At 38.6% G+C, this 19,171-nt stretch overlaps 1 protein-coding gene across 3 annotated transcripts in view; it reads right to left on the bottom strand.

The window, feature by feature from the left end:
* The window catches only part of CDK14 (cyclin dependent kinase 14), a 546,012-nt gene that overhangs the window by 309,251 nt on the left and 217,590 nt on the right, over positions 1-19,171 (bottom strand). For all 3 annotated transcript variants that reach the window (XM_034667605.1, XM_034667608.1, XM_034667609.1), the window contains one exon: positions 9,579-9,673. In XM_034667605.1, the coding sequence (XP_034523496.1) occupies positions 9,579-9,673 (95 nt within the window). The remainder of the gene's footprint in view (positions 1-9,578; positions 9,674-19,171) is intronic.

The following is a 19,171-nucleotide window of genomic DNA, read 5'->3' as shown; positions in this document are numbered from 1 at the left end:
AACATACTAAATTACATATTTCAATCCCTTGCATAGAGTACCGGTTAGGAACCCTCCCTACTGTATTTCTGATGTGGATCGACCTACCCTCTACTTGAATATTTCAGTGATAAGGCACTCATTACACTTCAACACATTGCATTCAATTTACAAGTGACACAAAACATTTGAATATCTTTCCCAGCATTAAGCCAAAATAAGCCCCAGAACTCTCACACTTGGCTTTCTTGTCCTGTCTGGAATACACACATTACCTTTTCTCTACTCTCCAGTGCGTCTAATCCTCCTGAGTAAGTCTTCCTGACACCGTCACCGGTTCTGTGTTACACGTGGTTCACAGACCTCTTGCCACCCTAGGTGCATAATCCTGTCTGCTCCAGTTTGTTGAACCAAAGAAATTATGAGTCTTGGGGCGCCTGGGTGGCACAGCGGTTAAGTGTCTGCCTTCGGCTCAGGGCGTGATCCCGGCATTATGGGATCGAGCCCCACATCAGGCTCTTCCTCTATGAGCCTGCTTCTTCCTCTCCCACTCCCCCTACTTGTGTTCCCTCTCTCGCTGGCTGTCTCTATCTCTGTTGAACAAAGAAATTAAAAAATCTTTAAAAAAAAATTATGAGTCTTTTCCATATGAAATTAACTTCATTTTGAAGTCAACCTTCCTCCACCCTGATTTGCCATATGAACTTGGGCTTGCTTTTTTTTTCTTTCTTAACCACATTGTTCCATTTGTCCCACAGCAATTCACGCTGTAGTTTCCACTCATCATTTCATCAGATTCTTTTGACCCCTGATTCCATCACCCCAAGTGTTATTTATAGCTCCCAGCTATAACACACACACAAATAGGTCAAGCACATCATCACCATGTCTTCATCTAAGTCATTAACAAAAATATCAAATGGGACAAGGTCAAAGACAATACCCTCCAGCATACCCTAATAAACTCTTCTCCACCCTGATGTCAATTCATTAATCAATAGGCTTTGGGTGAAGTTTTTCATCCAGCAATAAACTGAAGGAATAATAATCTTGTGACACTGGATTTCAATTTTATTCTAAGAATGTCATAAGAGTCCCTGTCACAAGCTTTGCTGAAATTAAGAAATAACACTGTTACTTACTAAGAGGGAATGAAGATTATTAGACTTTAAAGTCCAAAAATCTAGCTTTGAATTTCACTAACATTCTATCATGTGCTTATATGTCTATAGATTTAGGTTTGTTTCCCACCGCCTTTTATTTTTATTTTCTCATTTTCTTTAAATTTTTCTTTAAAGATTTTATTTATTTGACACAGAGAGAGAGCACAAGCAGGGGGGATAGCAGACAGAGGAAGAGGGAGAAGCAGACTCCCCACTGAGCAAGGAGCCCATGCGGGACTCCATTCCAGGACCCTGGGATCATGACCTGAGTCAAAGGCAGACGCTTAACAGACTGAGCCACCCAGGTGTCCCGCCACCACCTTTTAAAAACCAGCATTACTTCTGCTCACCTTCATTCATGATTTTTCAAAGATTATAATGATAGTTCTATGAATACACGGCGAACGTAGGCCAGTGGACATTCATGAGGTGTTTTGGGGGGGGGATTGGGAAGAGCAGGGAACTGAGCAAAGTGTGTTCTGTATCTGACTGTATTCCCTGTGTTGTGAAAATCCCCTGCTTTATGCATTTTGGTGGAAGGCAAGGCCCAGCTGCTGTTGCAAAAGCCAGAAGACCACTCTCGCAGAGGCCTGGGCAGTCAAAACCTGGGCATGTGACCTAGTGTCACCTCACCACACAGGACCAACCTGATCTCTGCCGTAGGAGCTAACACAGCCCAGAGAAGCAGGGAGGATGTCGATGCTATTTTGACATCGTCAGCACAGGTAATAACCCCCGGTCACCAGGGCAGTCAGGACAGTAAGGTAAGAGACAGTGTGTGGAGCCGACACTCCTGGTGGCAGCAGGGTGCTCTGTGGCCTGTTCCGTGGCATGGTTTTGGCTCCAGTCTGGCTATTCAACTTTACACTGTCCCTGCCGGTTTTTTAAGTCTTTCCAGCAGGTCTGTCAGCCACATGATATCTTCTCAATAAACTTGTCTGTTTAATTCAGCCAAAGAGAATTTCTGTTGCTTGCAAGAGAGAACTCTGACTGGTACGTTTATTCAGAGCCACCAGGCCCTTTCATTCCTTTGACAGAAAGAGCTGGTTTCTGACTGTCCCGTTGTCCGAGGCCTGCTCTGATTGCTGTGGACTCAGATCTGCTCTGCACTTTCTGCTTGGAAGAATATTCCCTTTGAGAGGGGAAAAAAAAAAAAAAGGCTATCCATGGAAACTAAAGATGGAATGTAGATAAATGGATAAAGAAAAAGATAAAGAAAAAAATTTTAAAACATGACTTAGTAGTTCCGTTTTCTCTTGGTTATTTGCCATAACTGGTGACACTATTATAATCTCTTGCTTTTCCTGCTTCAAATGTCACTCACTCACTCACATGAAACACAGCTGCTAAGCACCTACTATGTGCCAGACTCTGCTAGGCACTGGAGAACCGGTCACTCTACTCTAGCGCTCAGTCTCAGATGAAACAGCTTCATCTGAATTCATGAATAGTCTCCTTTCCTACTGGTGTTTTCTTTTCCTTATCCTTTGTTGATAGTTCCTTATCACTGTGACCCTTGATGGTGGAATGCCCCAGTGGTCAGTCCATAAAATTCTTTTCCATTTTCTGTGTTCATTCACTCATAGGGTGTTTTAGTTATTGACTGTGAACCCTACGCTGGATGGCTTAAAACAACCATGTTACTATTTCTAACAATTCTTGGGTTGCAAATTCAGAAAAGGTGTATCAGGGACAACTCACTTTGGCTCCATGTGATACTTGTGAGCCCGGAATGCACCACCTTCCCCCACCCTCCCCAAGATGGCTTCTTCAGTCCCACGTCTGACACCTAGCTAGGCTGGCAGGGCAAGTGGCTTGGCTGGAGTCCGATATGTAGGGCCTAACTTTACACTGTGTTCCAGGTTCTCAGTTCTCTTCCATGTCCTCTACGGCCTCTCCTTCTCCACGTGGCCTCTTCAGCAAGACAACTAGAATTCGAACGTGGCCAGTCAGGATGCTCAAGATTGCAAAAGAGAAGCCGTCAGGACCACAACTGGCAGAGCGTCACTTCCACCATGTTGCTCTATTGGTTAGAGCAACCACAAGCCCAGCGTAGATTAAGGGGTAAGGACTGTACAAGGGTGTGAGTATACAAAGACATGGTTCATTTAGGGCCACCAATGTGACAATTACCACACTTGGTTATCCCATACGATCCCCTTGTCAAATAATATCTATAACCCAGACAACTTCCAAATTTCTACCCTGGATCTCTTTCCTAAATTCTAGACTCACGCATTCAATTGCCTTGTGACATGTCCATTTGCACATACAGCGCATGTCAACTTTAACCCATTTAAACCGGAGTCACTGTCTTCCCCACTCTGCTCCTCCTGCAGGCTGTCCCATCTCTCCTCACAACGGCTCCACTACCCCTGTCACTCAAGCCCAAATCCTTGGAGTCATCTCTAACTCCTCATCATCTCTCAAATCCCACATCAAATACTAGCAGCTCAGCCTTGAAAATATATTGTGAATCCAACTACGTGCCTCAAATATATGTGTGTTCCTCCTTCACCTCCTTCAGATTTTCTACCTAAATACCTCTCAGCTGTGTGTGTCTGCACATGTGCACATGTATTTTATCTCACAGGAAGCAGAAAAATGTTCCATTGCCCCAGGAGAGTTTAATCTGGAAACGAGAATACTGATGGAGAGGTACAGTTTTTGAGAACAGATGTGGTTTAAAATCATGCAAATTAAAGCATTCCTCATAGATTTAGATATCAAAATGTATGAGGCAGAGAAACCAAATAATGAGGTAAATTGTGTGGCAGGGAGAAAAGAAAGAACGTAACTTTCAGCTGCCAGTCCCATATTTGAATATCACACACACACCTCTGACCATCATATAAAACTATGAAGATGGGTCTTCATCCCAACACCATCCATCTACAGGGTGGGAGGGGATAACAAGGATCTTGGCACAGAAGTCTTATCTTTACCCTTTTAACTTACCTGAGTGATTTCACTTTAAATTCTCTAAGCATTATTTTTCCTTTTCAATAAAAAACTGGGTAACAAACAAAACTGGGTAACAATAATATATGCCTTATGTACCTCGAAGGGCTAAAGATGGAATCTGATGGAATAACATGTATGAGAGAGTGGTTTGTAGAGGCGCCTGGGTGGCTCAGTAGGTTAAGCATCTGCCTTCGGCTCTGGTCACGATCCCGGAGTCCTGGGATGGAGCCCCTGGATCAAGTCCTGAGATCAAGCCCCGAACGGGTCTTCCTACTCAGTGGGGAGTCTGCTTCTCCCTTTGCCCCTCACCCCACTCATGCTCTCTCTCTCTCCCAAATAAGTAAAATCTTTTAAAAAAATAATAACTTATATGAATTTTGGTGATTCATAAATCACTTTTCATGATTTTTGGAGACACAGCTTTTTTTCATACATAATATAGATTGTTTTTACATAATGTTGCACATTAGTTTGACTATTTTACTAGTTTGCCCCACAGCAGAAGAAACAGAATAACTGCTCCGGTGAATATCATGACTAGCTATAAGTTTGTTTTTTCTTCTTATACATAATAATTAAATGTGCAGTAAAGAGTTCTGCTACACATACTTTGATCTCATATAATAAAAAACAGAATAGTTACGTGCTTTAATGGTAATAGATATTTACACAATCACATGTACTATATTAATATTCTTATTTCCACTGATGTAATCTGTTTTAAATTTCAGCATGATGTTAAATAGGCTAATGTGGCACTTACTTGTCTTTGGCCAAAAAAAAAAAGAAAAAGAAAAAAACCAAATTACTCAACATTCTATTTAAGTAGAAAAAAATTGTTAGCACTTTCACTATTTTCTATAGTATTTCTCTGCCAACACTCAAACCCATGTAGGAAAAGGGCCACTACAACAATGTCTTAAACCATTGTGAAACCAGATATACTGCTCAAGCTAACGGAGTCATTCCTTGGTTAAAAATGCTCCTTCACATTGGACAACAATGGCAGGAAGACAGTACTCAGAACAGCAGCATCACTGGGAGCCACGGGCTGCCTGATGGAGACAGGAGCAAACTGAGCAGCTCATTTTCCAGCGGGTCCCCCACCTTGCAGCTCATGGATTTTATCTACACACTTTATAAGTGTAAAAGAATATAAATTTCAGACATTTTAGGAGCTTTCCACAGTACTTAAGAGACAGCCTAAACTAGCAATATCCTATCATCCACTGAAGGGTTTTAATAATGCCCTCCAAAGTCATTTCTCCCAGTGCTCTTCCACGTCACTAACTCTTCATCACTTAGTGCATTTTTCTGGTCCTCCCCAGGCTTCTGTGTAACCGAGAATGTCATTCGTGGGAATAACACAAAGCAGCTGGGCTTCAAGTTCTCTTTTGAAGCAAAGAACAGAAATGTATTTAATATGTACACTATCATAAATAAGCATGTTACTATATGTTAACTACCAAAACTTAAATTAAAAAAAAGCAAATAAGTGAATAAATAAATAAATAAGAGTGTTTCATTTCATGGAACTCAAATTACATAGGAGCCTTAAAAAAAACCTTGAACACTTAACTAAAATCCAAAGAAAAAAATTCAATGGTACTAGTGAATCTTAAGTTATTTTAATTTTCTTTCATATCTAGTGTTTCAATGGGCATGGTGTATGGATTTTTCTTACACTTTTTATTTTATTTTACTTTATTTATTTTTAAAGATTTTATTTATTTGAGAGACAGGCAGCAGGAGCAGGGGGAGGGGGCAGAGGCAGAGGGAGAAGCAGACTCCCTGCTGAGCAGGGAACCCAACACGGGGCTCAATCCCAGGACCCTGGGATCATGACCTGAACTGAAAGCAGATGCTTAGCCAACTGAGCTACCCAGGAGCCCCTGTCTTACACTTTTTAACTTACTCATTCCCCTTCTTCAAAAAAAGGGTACTATTTATTACATGGAACTATAAAATCAATCTTTCTTTAGAAAACAACTTTGATGTTAACAATTTTGAAATATGGCAATATTATCACTAAGTTTAGGAAACTGCACATTAAAATGTTTGATACTGATTTTAGGGCTTACTAAACAACAAGGTTCTGTGTGTGTCTGTGTGTGTGTGTGTGTGTGTGTGTAGATCTCAGTGATATACAGAGGGCTAAGTCTGCTTTTCGGAAACTTAAAACATTTCATAATTGGGACGTATAGGTGGCTCAGTCGGTTAAGCGTCTGCCTGCGGCTCAGGTCATGATCCCAAGGTCCCTAGGATCGAGTCCCACATCAGGCTCCGTGCTTAGTGGGGAGCCTACTTCTCCCTCTGCCACTCCCTCTGCTTGTGCTCTCTCTGACAAATAAATAAAATCTAAAAAACAAACAAAATAAACATTTTGTAATGAAAATAAAATCTAAAACCTTAAATGATGAGGCTTTTGACCAGATCACAAAATTTATTTAAACAAGAAAGCAGTTTAACTGTATTCCGGATTTAACTGCATTCAGGATCTTTGTTTTGTTTTTGTTTTTGTTTTTTGTTGTTGTTTTTTTAAAGATTTTGTTTATTTATTTGACAGAGAGAGAGACAGTCAGCGAGAGAGGGAACACAAGCAGGGGGAGTGGGAGAGGAAGAAGCAGGCTTCCAGTGGAGGAGCCTGATGTGGGGCTCGATCCCAGGACTCTGAGATCACGCCCTAAGCCGAAGGCAGACGCTTAACGACTGAGCCACCCAGGTGCCCCTGCACTCAGGAATCTTAAGAGCAGAATAAGAGAGGGTGGTGGAAAGAAAGAAGAAAATTTCCTTTTCCTCTTCTGACCAAAAGCTTAATCTAACTAAAGTTGTAAAAGTAAGTGGGAGATAACAACATTACAATTGGGAATCAGAGTAAGATGGGTCTGAGTCTATCTTAGTTGTTACAAGAACCTAGAAAAGCACCTAATCTCCCTAATCCTTAGTTTTCTTTTCCTTATAAAGTGGTGATATTCATATTTCCATGAGGCTGCTGGGAACATCAAACATGATAATGAATGTAAAGACCCCAGCACACTGCTCAGCATAAAACAATAAATTTTAGTTGCTGATTTTTAGTATTGTGGTCATACTTGTCTTAAATATTCTTTCACCTCCTTTTCTGATCCACGACTCATCATCCCAAGCCCACAGTGCCCTCCTGTTTCCTACCCTATGTCCCTCACCTAGATCTGCTCTAATTCCCAAGGCATTTCATGCTTTGAAATTACTATTGTCTTTCCATTGCTATGAAACATACAAGAGCAGAATTTATTTCTGTTAGATAATGTGAGGAAAGCAATCTGATTAATCCTTTAAAATATGTAGGAGCCTTAATCTACCTGGAGATATCAGCAGATGTACAAACAAGAAGCAATGAAAAAGCAGTATAAAAAAATAAAAACTTTAAGAAATATTCTGGGGAGTTAATTTTATACTGGGCTACTGTCACATAGTCACACTAATGCTGCCAAGGGGTCCACACCTCCCCAACTCTAACTGGGAAGACTCTTGTAAAATATTCCTACAGCTTGGAACTCTTCCCCACCCCCACCCCAGCTCTGATTTCAGAGATCCATTCAAACATTTTACTTAAACAAAACCCAAACAAACTTTAGTTGTAGCACCAAAAAGTACTCCACCAGAGACAGCAAAAGGACAGGAGATGAAAAGAATAGAAAAAGACAAAGATTAGATGGAAAAGTGGAAGGCAGGAACAATGAGGAGGTGAGGAAATAAAGATGGAGTGGGGGACACCCAAGGAGACGCAAGGCAGGGCAGTCCTAAACCATGAATGACATGAGCTTGCCTCTTTCTCTAAGACAGAACATGTTAAGCTATGTCTTAACTCCCCCAGAGAAGTTGGGAATAAAACGCTGCCTGAAAAGTACTGCAGATGTCCACACTATTATGTGGTTGATTGACCTGTGATGGGTCCACAAGAATTGGGACCAGGGAAAATTTCACTCACACGAAGAAGAGTAATTGTTTAACAGTCTTAATCAGTTAGCAAATATTACAGGACATGTTTAAAAGTCAGTCTTAATCAGTTAGCAAATATTTCAGGACAATGAATTTCCTTCATGTGGCCACTTCCAAAGAATATGAAATCATCAAATGATTTTAGCCTCACAAATATATTTAGTTTTCTCTTAAGACTTGAAGGACATACTTTCATATTATTGCTGTTAGTTCCTCTATTAATATTTCAGAGGCCAAACTATTTTTTTTAGCTTAACCATCTAATTTTAGAGGAGGGAATAGGTACCTTTTTGAAATCTTTTTTTCTACAAAACATAAAAGTTATAGTCAAGTATACTAAGAAAAATCTAGATTTAATTGCAATATCACAACTAGACCTACTGGAAAACATGAAACAAAAATTCCAATTCCAAGTCAACTGACTACATTATTGACTCCAAAATCACCGATTACAAAAGAAATTATATTTGCATTGATGTGCGAATCTGCATCCATTCTTGGTAGCATGTAATATATTCAACTGCTCAGCTCTAGCTGTCCTTGTAGCCACATTACCATATTATTCAAATGTATCTATCATTTATATGTAAATAGAGAAGATAAATGGCTTCTTCACAAGACAACAATTTTCAAATGATAAACAGACACAGGCAGACATTAGCAAGATAAAAATGTTGCGAATATGCATTCTATTGTATATTTTTAAAAAAACATGGAAACTATTTCAAATTTTTAAAAAAGTAGTATGGTAATTACAAAATGGGATCCTAATACATTCACAATACCAATAGCTACTCTTCTCAATAAGTCTCCACCAATGTCATTTGTATCTTATAAATTACATGTTCTCAGATCCATCTGTGAAAATTGGGATGTTAATTATCATGGTTACATTTCATGATTCCACAGTTAAATGCTGAAGTGGTGCTACATAAATACCATATGTTTTTCTAGGAGAAACGGAGAAAGATTAATTATGAGTTCAAGTCCAAGTCTTCTAGCAGTAATACTCTCAACACAATAAGATCATTACATTGTGTGCTATGCAAATTGGAAGTTTTAATTAATGGCTGAAATACAAACTGAGGGGGAAAACTATGAAATCTAAATTGTAAGTATCAGGCTTTCCTCCACCCACCCTCAAAAAAAAAAAAAAAAAAACCTTAAAAGAATGCCTCTGAGAAACCAAGTTATAAGTCCAAAGGGGAGGGGGGGGATTATTGTCTGTGAGCTTCCTTTGATGGAGTGATCACTGTCATGCTGTTTAATCCTATTTGATAAACTGAAAAATTACAGCATATCCAGTGACAAGTAGGTTATTATTAGATAATATATCTGATGAAAATTCAGTTTAACATTTTTCTGGATTTTTCAAAATTATACAAACTTACTAGATAAAATACTTCAGTACAGCAACTTAAATAAGAACCTATCATAATACTATAAGAATTTTATTTATATTTGTAAAATCTGAATTCTTATTTTACTCACCACATATTCAAACACAAGTGTCAGCGTCTCCTTGGTGTGGATGATGTCATGAAGCAGCACTATGTTAGCATGTTTCAGTCCTTTTAACAGAGAAGCTGTAAAACAAAGACAACGAGACATGGGTAATAATCAACTGATATGTTTCATTATCGTTTTGTCAGATAAGATATCTATTCTCCCATTTTCCAAGCCAATAACCATTCAGGGGGCGCCTGGGTGGCTCAGTTGTTAAGCTTCTGCCTTCGGCTCAGGGCGTGATCCCGGTGTTCTGGGACTGAGCCCCACATCAGGCTCTTCCGCTGGGAGCCTGCTTCTTCCTCTCCCACTCCCCCTGCTTGTGTTCCCTCTCTCACTGGCTGTCTCTCTCTCTGTCAAATGAATAAATAAAATCTTTAAAAAAAAAATAACCATTCAGAATCAAGGGTAGTGCAACAGGGTTTTCATTTAGATGAAGCCCCCCCCCAATTATTTCACCTGTTATTTGCTGTTAATCTCTAGTTAGGTTCCATTATGGCCAGAGGACATACTTGGCATGATTTCAATTGTTTTAAATTTGTTACGTTTGTTTCATTACCCAGGATGTGGTTTATCTTGGTATACATGGATATGTATGGAAAATATATTCTGCTGAAATTGGGTGGAGAGTTCTGTAAATGCCAATTCGATTCTGTTGTTTGATGATGTCACTGAGTTCCTCCCTGTACTTGCTGACTTTCTGAATAATGGTTCTATCAGTGACTAAGGGAGGGTTGTTGACAACCCCAACTGTAACTGGGGATTTGTCAACTTCATTTGAATTCTGCCAGTTTTTGCTTTGTGTGTGATGTTTACTGTATATACATTTAGGATTCCCATGTTTTCTTTGTGAACTGGATCCTTTATAAATATATAATGTCTCTCTGTCTTTGGTAATTTTCTTTGCTCTGAAGCCTGTTTTATGGGATAGTAACATAACCACTCCGGCTTGTTTTTGATGATGTATCTTTTTACATCTTCTTTTAGCCTACCAATATCATAGATCTGAATATATAAGTTTCTTATAAACAGCATATCACTGGGTCATGTGCTTTTTAAAATCCATTCTGTCCACCTCTGACTTTTAACTGATATTTAGACCATTTACATCTAATGTAAATATAAATATATTGGGTCACCTGACATTTCAATCTATTTTCCTTTGGGCATCTTGTAACTTAGTCTTCATTTCTGATTTGATTTTGTCTGTTCTTTCATATTTCCAGGAGTTCAAATAACTCATTTCATTTTGGCTTTTGTGCATTTTTCTTCTTAGCTTTTGTATTACCACTTCAAGGTGGGGGTTTTTAGGTTTCACATATCCAAGAGCCTGAATAAGAAAATTTAATTTAAATTATAGTCTGTTGTGTACAGTTTTCGTTAATTTTATGGTTGCTTTTTGAAAAGCATTTTTATCAGCTGAAATACATTTGTTTTATATTTTCTTAATTTTTACAGCAGTTATATAGATGTGCTTGTTCTATTCTTATTCATTCAAGGGACTGTGTTCTTAGTTTGAGAGTCCTCTCTTACATCAGTTCTTCTCTGCTCTACATAGGTATTATGGATGGTGCTGGCAGGAGAAAGGGAGAGTTTGGGGTGTTCTGGTTCTTTTTCATTTCTACAGGATCCTTAATTTATCCCTATTCTTTCCTTTTTTATTTCCACTGCCATCTTCAAGAGGTACCATCTTTTCCCTATATATCTGCATCTCTCTCACAGCCAACACTTCCAATCCTACTCACTTTTGATCTTTTCCGTAGTCAGTGCTGCGAACCTCATGGAGTCCCAGTTTTCTCCTTCTGGAGTGATTCTGTCTGGGCTTCATCTAAGTCCTCCACACCCCTCTACTCTTTTTCACAATGTCTTAAACTTGTCCAAAGCTTCCCTTGCACCACTCTGCAGCCACAGGCTTGTGGCACCTCCTAATGCTTTTAAAGATGTGGGTCATGTGTGTTTTTATTTGCTTTCTGTGTTGGATTTATGACTCCTGGAGAAGGGTGAGTGGAATGATTCAAGATTAGGATTGTCCTCCAAACTTCTTGTCTTAGATCAAGGCATGATACATAGTAGCAACTCAATAAATTTACTGAGTCTCATTCATTCAGTTTCCCTGGTGGGCGCACACACACATTCTTTTAATATCCATTGAATGAGAAAGGACCTGCTACCATCTGGCAGCTCCTCCTCCTTTGATTTATCTTCCTTTTACTTTGAGACTAGCACTAGCCCCAGATCTCAGTCTGTTAACAGATAACATTCATTCTCAACACCAGACCCTTTGATATCCACCCTTCCAAAAATGCAGAGAAGACCAGCTAGCAATGCTGTCAATTTCAAGATCTGGGGAAGAAACGGCTGGTTCTGCCTCTTAAATTCCATTCCTTCCCCCACATAAGTCTTTTTTTCCCCTCTTTAATTAAATAAAGGAATGAGACAAATCCACTCCCCCATCAGACTCACTGTGAGACTGCTCACCCCAAAATAAATAAATACCTTTAGATTGCAGTTTTTATAAATAATATCTCAAAGGACATAACTGGGTTTTAAAAATATATATTTCTTTAGACTTATCTCCCTATAATGAATTGTGAAAAATGGAATCGCAGAGTAAAAAGACATGAAATATTTACAAGGCGTTACTTATTGATTAAATAATAGGTGGATTTAGTCTTACATCTTTCCAACTCTAATGTAAGCCTAAAAGAACCACAGAAGACAAGAAAAAATATGTAAAAAATAAGGTACCATGGAAGTAACCAGTCTTATCAAATAATCAAAGTCCTTATTAAATAAGTATATGAGAACTGTATATACCATAAGCACAAGTATTAATTTAAGGATAAACTCTTTTTCATTCCTCAGTAAGACCAAAAATAAACAGAATTATTTCCCCCTATACTGATGACCATGCAAGTAGAATATTCAATGAACAGGAGATTCCTCAATCATTACTTATTTTAATTAACCTTCAATATTGGTTTTTGGTATACAACCTGAAGAGAAAAAAGAAAGATGTTCTTGCATGTGTTTTGTCAAGAACTTGTGATCATTCATTTATTCATCAAGTATTTATTAAGAACCTAGTTAGTGGCACTGATGGCCCTGGATAAATTCTTGATACCCAACAATACTGCAAAACCACATCTTTAAAAAAAGATTTATAACACCTACTGTAAACCTTGGACTTTGGGTGACAATGATGTGTTAGTGTAGGTTCACCATTTGTAAGGAATGTACCAGTCTGGTGAGAGATGTTGATAGTAGGGGAGGCTTAGGGGCGGGGGTAGGGAGGAGGTAGATGGTGGTCGGCAGGGCATATATGAGAACTTGCCACTCAATTTTGCTGTGAGCCTAAAACTGCATTAAAAAAATAAAGTCTATTAAAAAAGTAAAAACAGAGATATACCCATGTTTTAGCATACTTTATAAAAGCAAATCTAGATTATTTAATATTTTACTCAAGTATAATGATATTACATATATCATGCATCATATTTTAGATATGTAATCACCATGCAAGAGGGGCTACACTGGGCATTCCCCAGAAAGGCAGAGAGAAAGCATATAGACTGTTAAGTTCTCATGTGAGCTCAATGAATGAGAGCAGTTGTTTTATTAGACAGATTGTTATTGCTATGAATTTCTGTAGACTTCTGAAGGCAAAACTGTTTCGGGACCATATACTATATTCCTTAATCCCAAGACAAATTTTAATAAACATGTGTTTGGTCCAAAGAAGGTCATTCAGAAAGAGAATTAATTCATGTGGCTGGTTCCAACACACTGGAAGACAATAAGAAGCGTGTTCCCTCTGAAACTCAATCAGTAACTGCAGTGTATAGTCCAAGGCCAGACAAGTCCAGGCTACACAGTGAGGCTTCTTTTCCATCTCACATACACCTACCATGGGCAAGTTAGTTTTATACACTAAAAACCTTACAGCAAAAACACCTATAAATTTATTTTATCTGAGCTTTGTAAACTAGCACACATGGGAAAATAATTACAACAATAAAATCGCAGTACACAAACAGTGAAGGAACAGCTATCATATATACTTATGATAGAGTTTCGTCTTATTAATTCCAATAATTTATAATCTTCCCTCTTTTAATTATTCAACTGGCCCATCAGCCTTAAACAATTAAAACTTTATTAAATAGCCAGCTTTCAGATATTAATCTGGGGACCAACTTCACATCTGCTCACTTTAAAAAAGGACACTTGGCCTGCACTAGACTTCCAAGGGAGATTCATCCTCTGAGATCAATATTTCAAACCACAACAGGGTATTTGAAAATGATGACCAGGTATGGTACTTCACACCCACCACGTACAGGACGCATATAGGAAATGAATCAAGGACCTAAAGGATCCCATGTTGCATGAAAGCAACCTGGCTTTGTGAGGCAAGTTTTTGGAAATATATTATACAATAGGATTTGTAATCTTGTCCAGTTTCATTTTTCAAGTTATCCCCTTAGCCTGTCAAATTCAGTAAGGATCCATCCTTATCAGTAATAACCCTAAAAAGGTACTGAAGCTTCCACTAAATTAAGAATCCCAGGCCCTGAGGATCCTTTGCCTTGGGATTTTTTTTAACTGCACCCCCCCCAACCTCCACCCCATTACCACCTTTTTTCTCTCACCACTTACACCTAAATTGTTACTCATTTCTCAAAGTAATGTCTTCACACTCATCATTTCCCATGGCATTTTTCCTACAATTTCAGGAAAATCAAATTTCTGCCATCATTCATCTTGGGAAAAAATGGTTTTTTTCCTGACAGTGACAAATATTATAGAAAAAAGTCATGTCATTCCTTTATATATTTTTGACCATTTCTACAAGAAGACTCAAAGTCTCCACATTTCTTTCTTGTACGTCTCAATACTATAGATTTTAGATTTCTAAATACATTTATATACACTTTTAAAGTACAGTATCAGTTAAACAGGTACCAGTATCTGTATTTGAAAGCAAACCCTCTTTCTTTGGAGATTAACATCATAAATTTGCATTTGAAAAAGGACAGAACCACTAATTTCATAGCTGATGGCAGACAAATGGCATCGAAGGTCAGAAAACTGTCCACGCTCTCTATCAACATTGGGGAAGGTGACAGACCTGACTAGTTTGGAGACTGCCAGTGCAGCAGCCAGTGCTCCCAGCATGTTGCCAGAAACTGTAATTCCTGCTGTTCCCAAGGCAAGTGAGTCTCCTGGGTTGCCAAGTCAGACCAGGGATTAGCACCTACAAGTTCTAAAGCCAATATGTCTCCCTTTTCAAGACAAACACTGTCAAAATAATACTCCATGTAATCCTAATAATATCACGCATATAACACATGCTATTTCTCATCGTTTACTGACAAACAAATCCTGTAACATTAATGTTAATAATTCCAGCATGCTTGGTTTCTCACTTGGTTTCTCCACAAATTTTAAGTAAACATATGGCAACATTTTAAATTCATTTCACCACTGAGGTTTGACAAAGTTCAACTGTACGTGATGCAAAAGACTTGTAATTTAAGGGTTGAGGGTAAAATTCTAACAATAGTTTCGAGACTGTGATGTCGAAACAATACAAAAACAGAAAAAACACTGTTGCTCATAAAGATAATTGTGCCTCCGACAAAGTCCCACAACGAGAGAAGGACACAGGGAGCCTCCCTTCATTTGGTAGCAGGATTCAGATATCCGAGATCGTATTAAAACTTCCACCTCCCACTTTGAGAAAAAAACATCTTCAATTTCCACTCTGACGTGGAAGGGATAAATTTCACCTGAACTCCAATTTCATTTTATTAAATAAATTCTGAGTTAATAGAAGAATTCAGAATATGTTCATTCTTTTAAAAGGTTTTATTTATTTGAGAGAAAGAGAGAGATCTCATGCATGAGCAGGGGAAGGAGCAGAGGGACAGAGAGGAGAGAATCCTCCAGCAGACTCTCTGCTGAGCATGGAGCCCAACAGAGGGCTGGCTCTAATGACCCTGAGATCATGACCTGAGCTGAAGTCCAAGGCCTAACTGACAGCCACCCAGGCGACCCCAGAGTATGTTCATCTTATCAGTTATAAGCAATGAATAGAGAAAGAAAGGACAAAACCCTTCTTTAATATATCAGTTTTCTAAGTCATTACATAATATCCTATTAGGGAAAGGACAGACCACAAAGAGAACCTATCCTTGCTCACTCCCCCTTTAGCCTCTGGAAGGAAGTGATGTATTCAAGTTTTCCTCTCTCTTTTTTTAAAATGTCTTCCAGAGGGGTAGACTGGAGGGGCTGCTACCTGACGTTTCTAGAAGACAAACATTACTACCCATTAAACCCAAGGAGCCAACCATACCTCAAGCTACAACTTACAACAGACATGAACTTTTTCTTTAAACCCACAGCTAGATAGCGCTAAGGTTGCTGAAATTCACTTTATACTAGAAATAATAAAACTACTTACTTTTAATGAGAAGTTACTTGCCAGTGCATTCTAAATATTTTTATAACTAAAGTATTCTGAATGGGAAAATCTCAAGGGTAAAGAGAAAAAAAAAATTACCAACAAACCACCCCCCCACAAAGCAAACAAATGAAAAACCAATGCATGCAGAGAAATGACGAGATTGCTTGTTTAACTGTGTCTGTGAAGAGTTGGTGGTCTAGACAGAGAAATGAACAGATACACAGCTCCTAGCTTAACTTGTACACAGTTCTGTAAGGTATGGTGCCTCGTTCAACTACATACCAGGAGAAAGGCTGTAGGTTCTACTTACTTCCAGACCCTTCCCTTAATGATATCTAATATGATAAATAAACACGTACACACCCATAAACTAATAAATGAAAAAGTGCAAGAATCGGGTTAAAAAATGGAACTGTATCTCTGACTCCATGTTTCTGCTTTTTATACCTTGTATGCACACACATGCAAAGAGTCTGCTCTGTGTTATGGGAAAAAGAGGTCATGGATCACCTAAAACACAAAGTCAAAGTGTGGTATCATATAAACTTAATCTAGCTAAAAGCACATTATAAGATTTGGAGATATGTTTCTTGACCACTGGGTTATCATCCAAATGTGGAAAGATAATACAACATGTTAGGAATACTGTACAAATACCACATAAATTTTTCTATCCATAAAAGAAAAAAAAAAGTCTACTATTTTTACTTGCTCCAGAGCTAAGTTTTTCTATTTGGGGATAGACAGAAATTCAATCCCACTGCATATTCTTCCTGCTTTGCACTCCTAACATCCCCAACGTCGCAAACCTGAAATGTGGTACTAGAAATTACAGACTCGACCATTCCCTGTTGCCATCGACACCTGTTTATCCCCCGTCCCAATACTGGCAAAGGGCAGTCAATGGGGGGCCTCCACAATTCAGTCTCACAGGACCACAGCAAATGCCCACTTAATCACTTCAGAGAACAAAGACTTTTCACAGGAGAGCTGAACCACATAAAACTGCCAATATTTGACATTTTTAACCTACTAACAGCGATTTCACACGGTTCAACCTAATAGAGTTTACCTGGCTCAAAGCAATTTTAACTTTATCACAAATGCATTGTTACTCTTACCCCTGATAACATTCAAACCAATTAATCTGCCACCAAAGGGCCAAGACCCCACTCTGCATAGGGGGGAAAAAAAAGGAGGAATCTGCTAATCAAGCTATGGTTACAGCTGAGGGGAGGAATACAGAAACAATTTAATATTCTACATGTACCTTTCTATATCATTTGAATTGTTGATGGTAACAGATATACTCCTTTTATACTACAAAAGAGATCTTGAAAAGTTCTTTGTTACAAGTGGGTTGGCTAAAGCAAACTGAAATAGCACTAAAAAGGCATACAGATATTTAATTACACAATTAATATGCAACCACAACACATCTACAATAATGAATCACTGCAAGGAGATCCTTCACTACTAATCCCACCCCATTACTAATCCCTCCTCACTAGGGTATTGGTCTCTTTTCCTACCCTGGAACACTGCAGGTCCCATATCAGCCTCTAATTTGCTCCCATATCAAGCGTTAATCCAAAATGTTGAAACTGTTTCTTGTCTAAATAGTTCCTTTCCTGCATTAAGATTAATGTACTCACTGAAAAAGATTCCTAGTTTGATTGTCTCCAATTACTCCCAGATGAACCTGTAAATGACCCACCAGCTGCCTTTCCATTCTGTAGTTGATCCTGTTCCCATTTGCCACTAAAAGATCCACGCATGTATGCAGGTAGAATGGGAAAGCAGACATGTGGTTTTCTCTAACGTAAACATCTTGCTAGTAACCTCTGCAGAAACAAATCTTGCTAAGTAACAGGGTTGGGAATGGTGGCAGTTATGTTCTAGGTACTATAGCCTTTAGGCAAAAAAGAGACAACATAGGAGCTGAGGGTTTCTGGAAGACTTGATAACAGAAGAGCTGTTTTTTGTCTGACTATAATAACTAAGGTTTGCTGCATTTGAACTACTTTATACTTTATTACATGTGGGTTATATGTATAGTCAGTAAGAAAACTACAAAGTATGCAATTAAAAAAAGATGTGTGGTTTGGCACTGAGCCCCTTATGTCTTCTGGTTAAGAAAAATAAACATTGGTACCATAATAGCTATCACTGTTTAACTAGATGTAACTCAACCTCAATCCTTACGTGACAATATGTGAATAGCTATTATTGTATTTCACAAAAATAAACAGAAGTATAAAGTCAGAAAATATTTTCTTTGCCATGGCTTCAAGTCCCAGTACCTAGGGGCCTGCACATAGGGCACTTGACTTTGCAAGACAACATTCAAGTGTTGGAACACAGATTCCTCCACAAAGCAGGGTAATTTTGCAGCATATTTCCAGACACAGGAAACTCTACCACCCTTTGTCAGGAATTAGACTGTTCATGTCACCACAGCCACAAGGCCCACCAGGAGGTGTTTCTCAAAGCATGGTTCTTCAATGATCCAACCCACACCAACTGCTATCAATGCAAATTCATTAGACTTTATCCCAAACCTACCAAATCCAAAATGATGGGGATGGGACCTAAGAATCATCCAAGAAATATTTATTTAATATCCACGGGTGCCAATCACTAGGCAACAGGAGAAACTAGACAAAACTCCTGTCCCTATGAAGCTGGCATTGATATTTTGACCAAGCCTTCTATTCAGTGCTTAAGCATCCTAAAGCTTAAAAATCACTGTGTTACGGTTTTGATATGGAGAAATGGGTAGCATCTTTATGGGCTGTGTGTGTGTGTGTATATGCATGTGTTTATGCACTTAGTTACACTGCAAGCTATTCACTGTAAAGCAAATCAAAAGAAACACCAAGACAATCAGTTTGTTTACCTAGTATCTATTACCCCCACACACACACATATGCACACACACACGCCTGCTGAGATAGATGCCACTGAAAGATAAAACATCTTGGGCTAGAAGGAAGAGAGAATTCTTTATTCTGAAAATTGGATGGTATTTTGAAAAATGTGTGCATTTTTTCCTGTTCAGTTAAAAAAAAAATCAGCTCATAAAGCTTTTTCATATAAACCAAATGTT

This window comes from Ailuropoda melanoleuca, chromosome 1 (genome assembly GCF_002007445.2).
Source record: "Ailuropoda melanoleuca isolate Jingjing chromosome 1, ASM200744v2, whole genome shotgun sequence".
Classification (NCBI taxonomy): Eukaryota; Metazoa; Chordata; class Mammalia; order Carnivora; family Ursidae; genus Ailuropoda; species Ailuropoda melanoleuca.
Note: the sequence above shows the minus strand (reverse complement) of the source record. Positions and strands in the feature narration are given on the sequence as shown.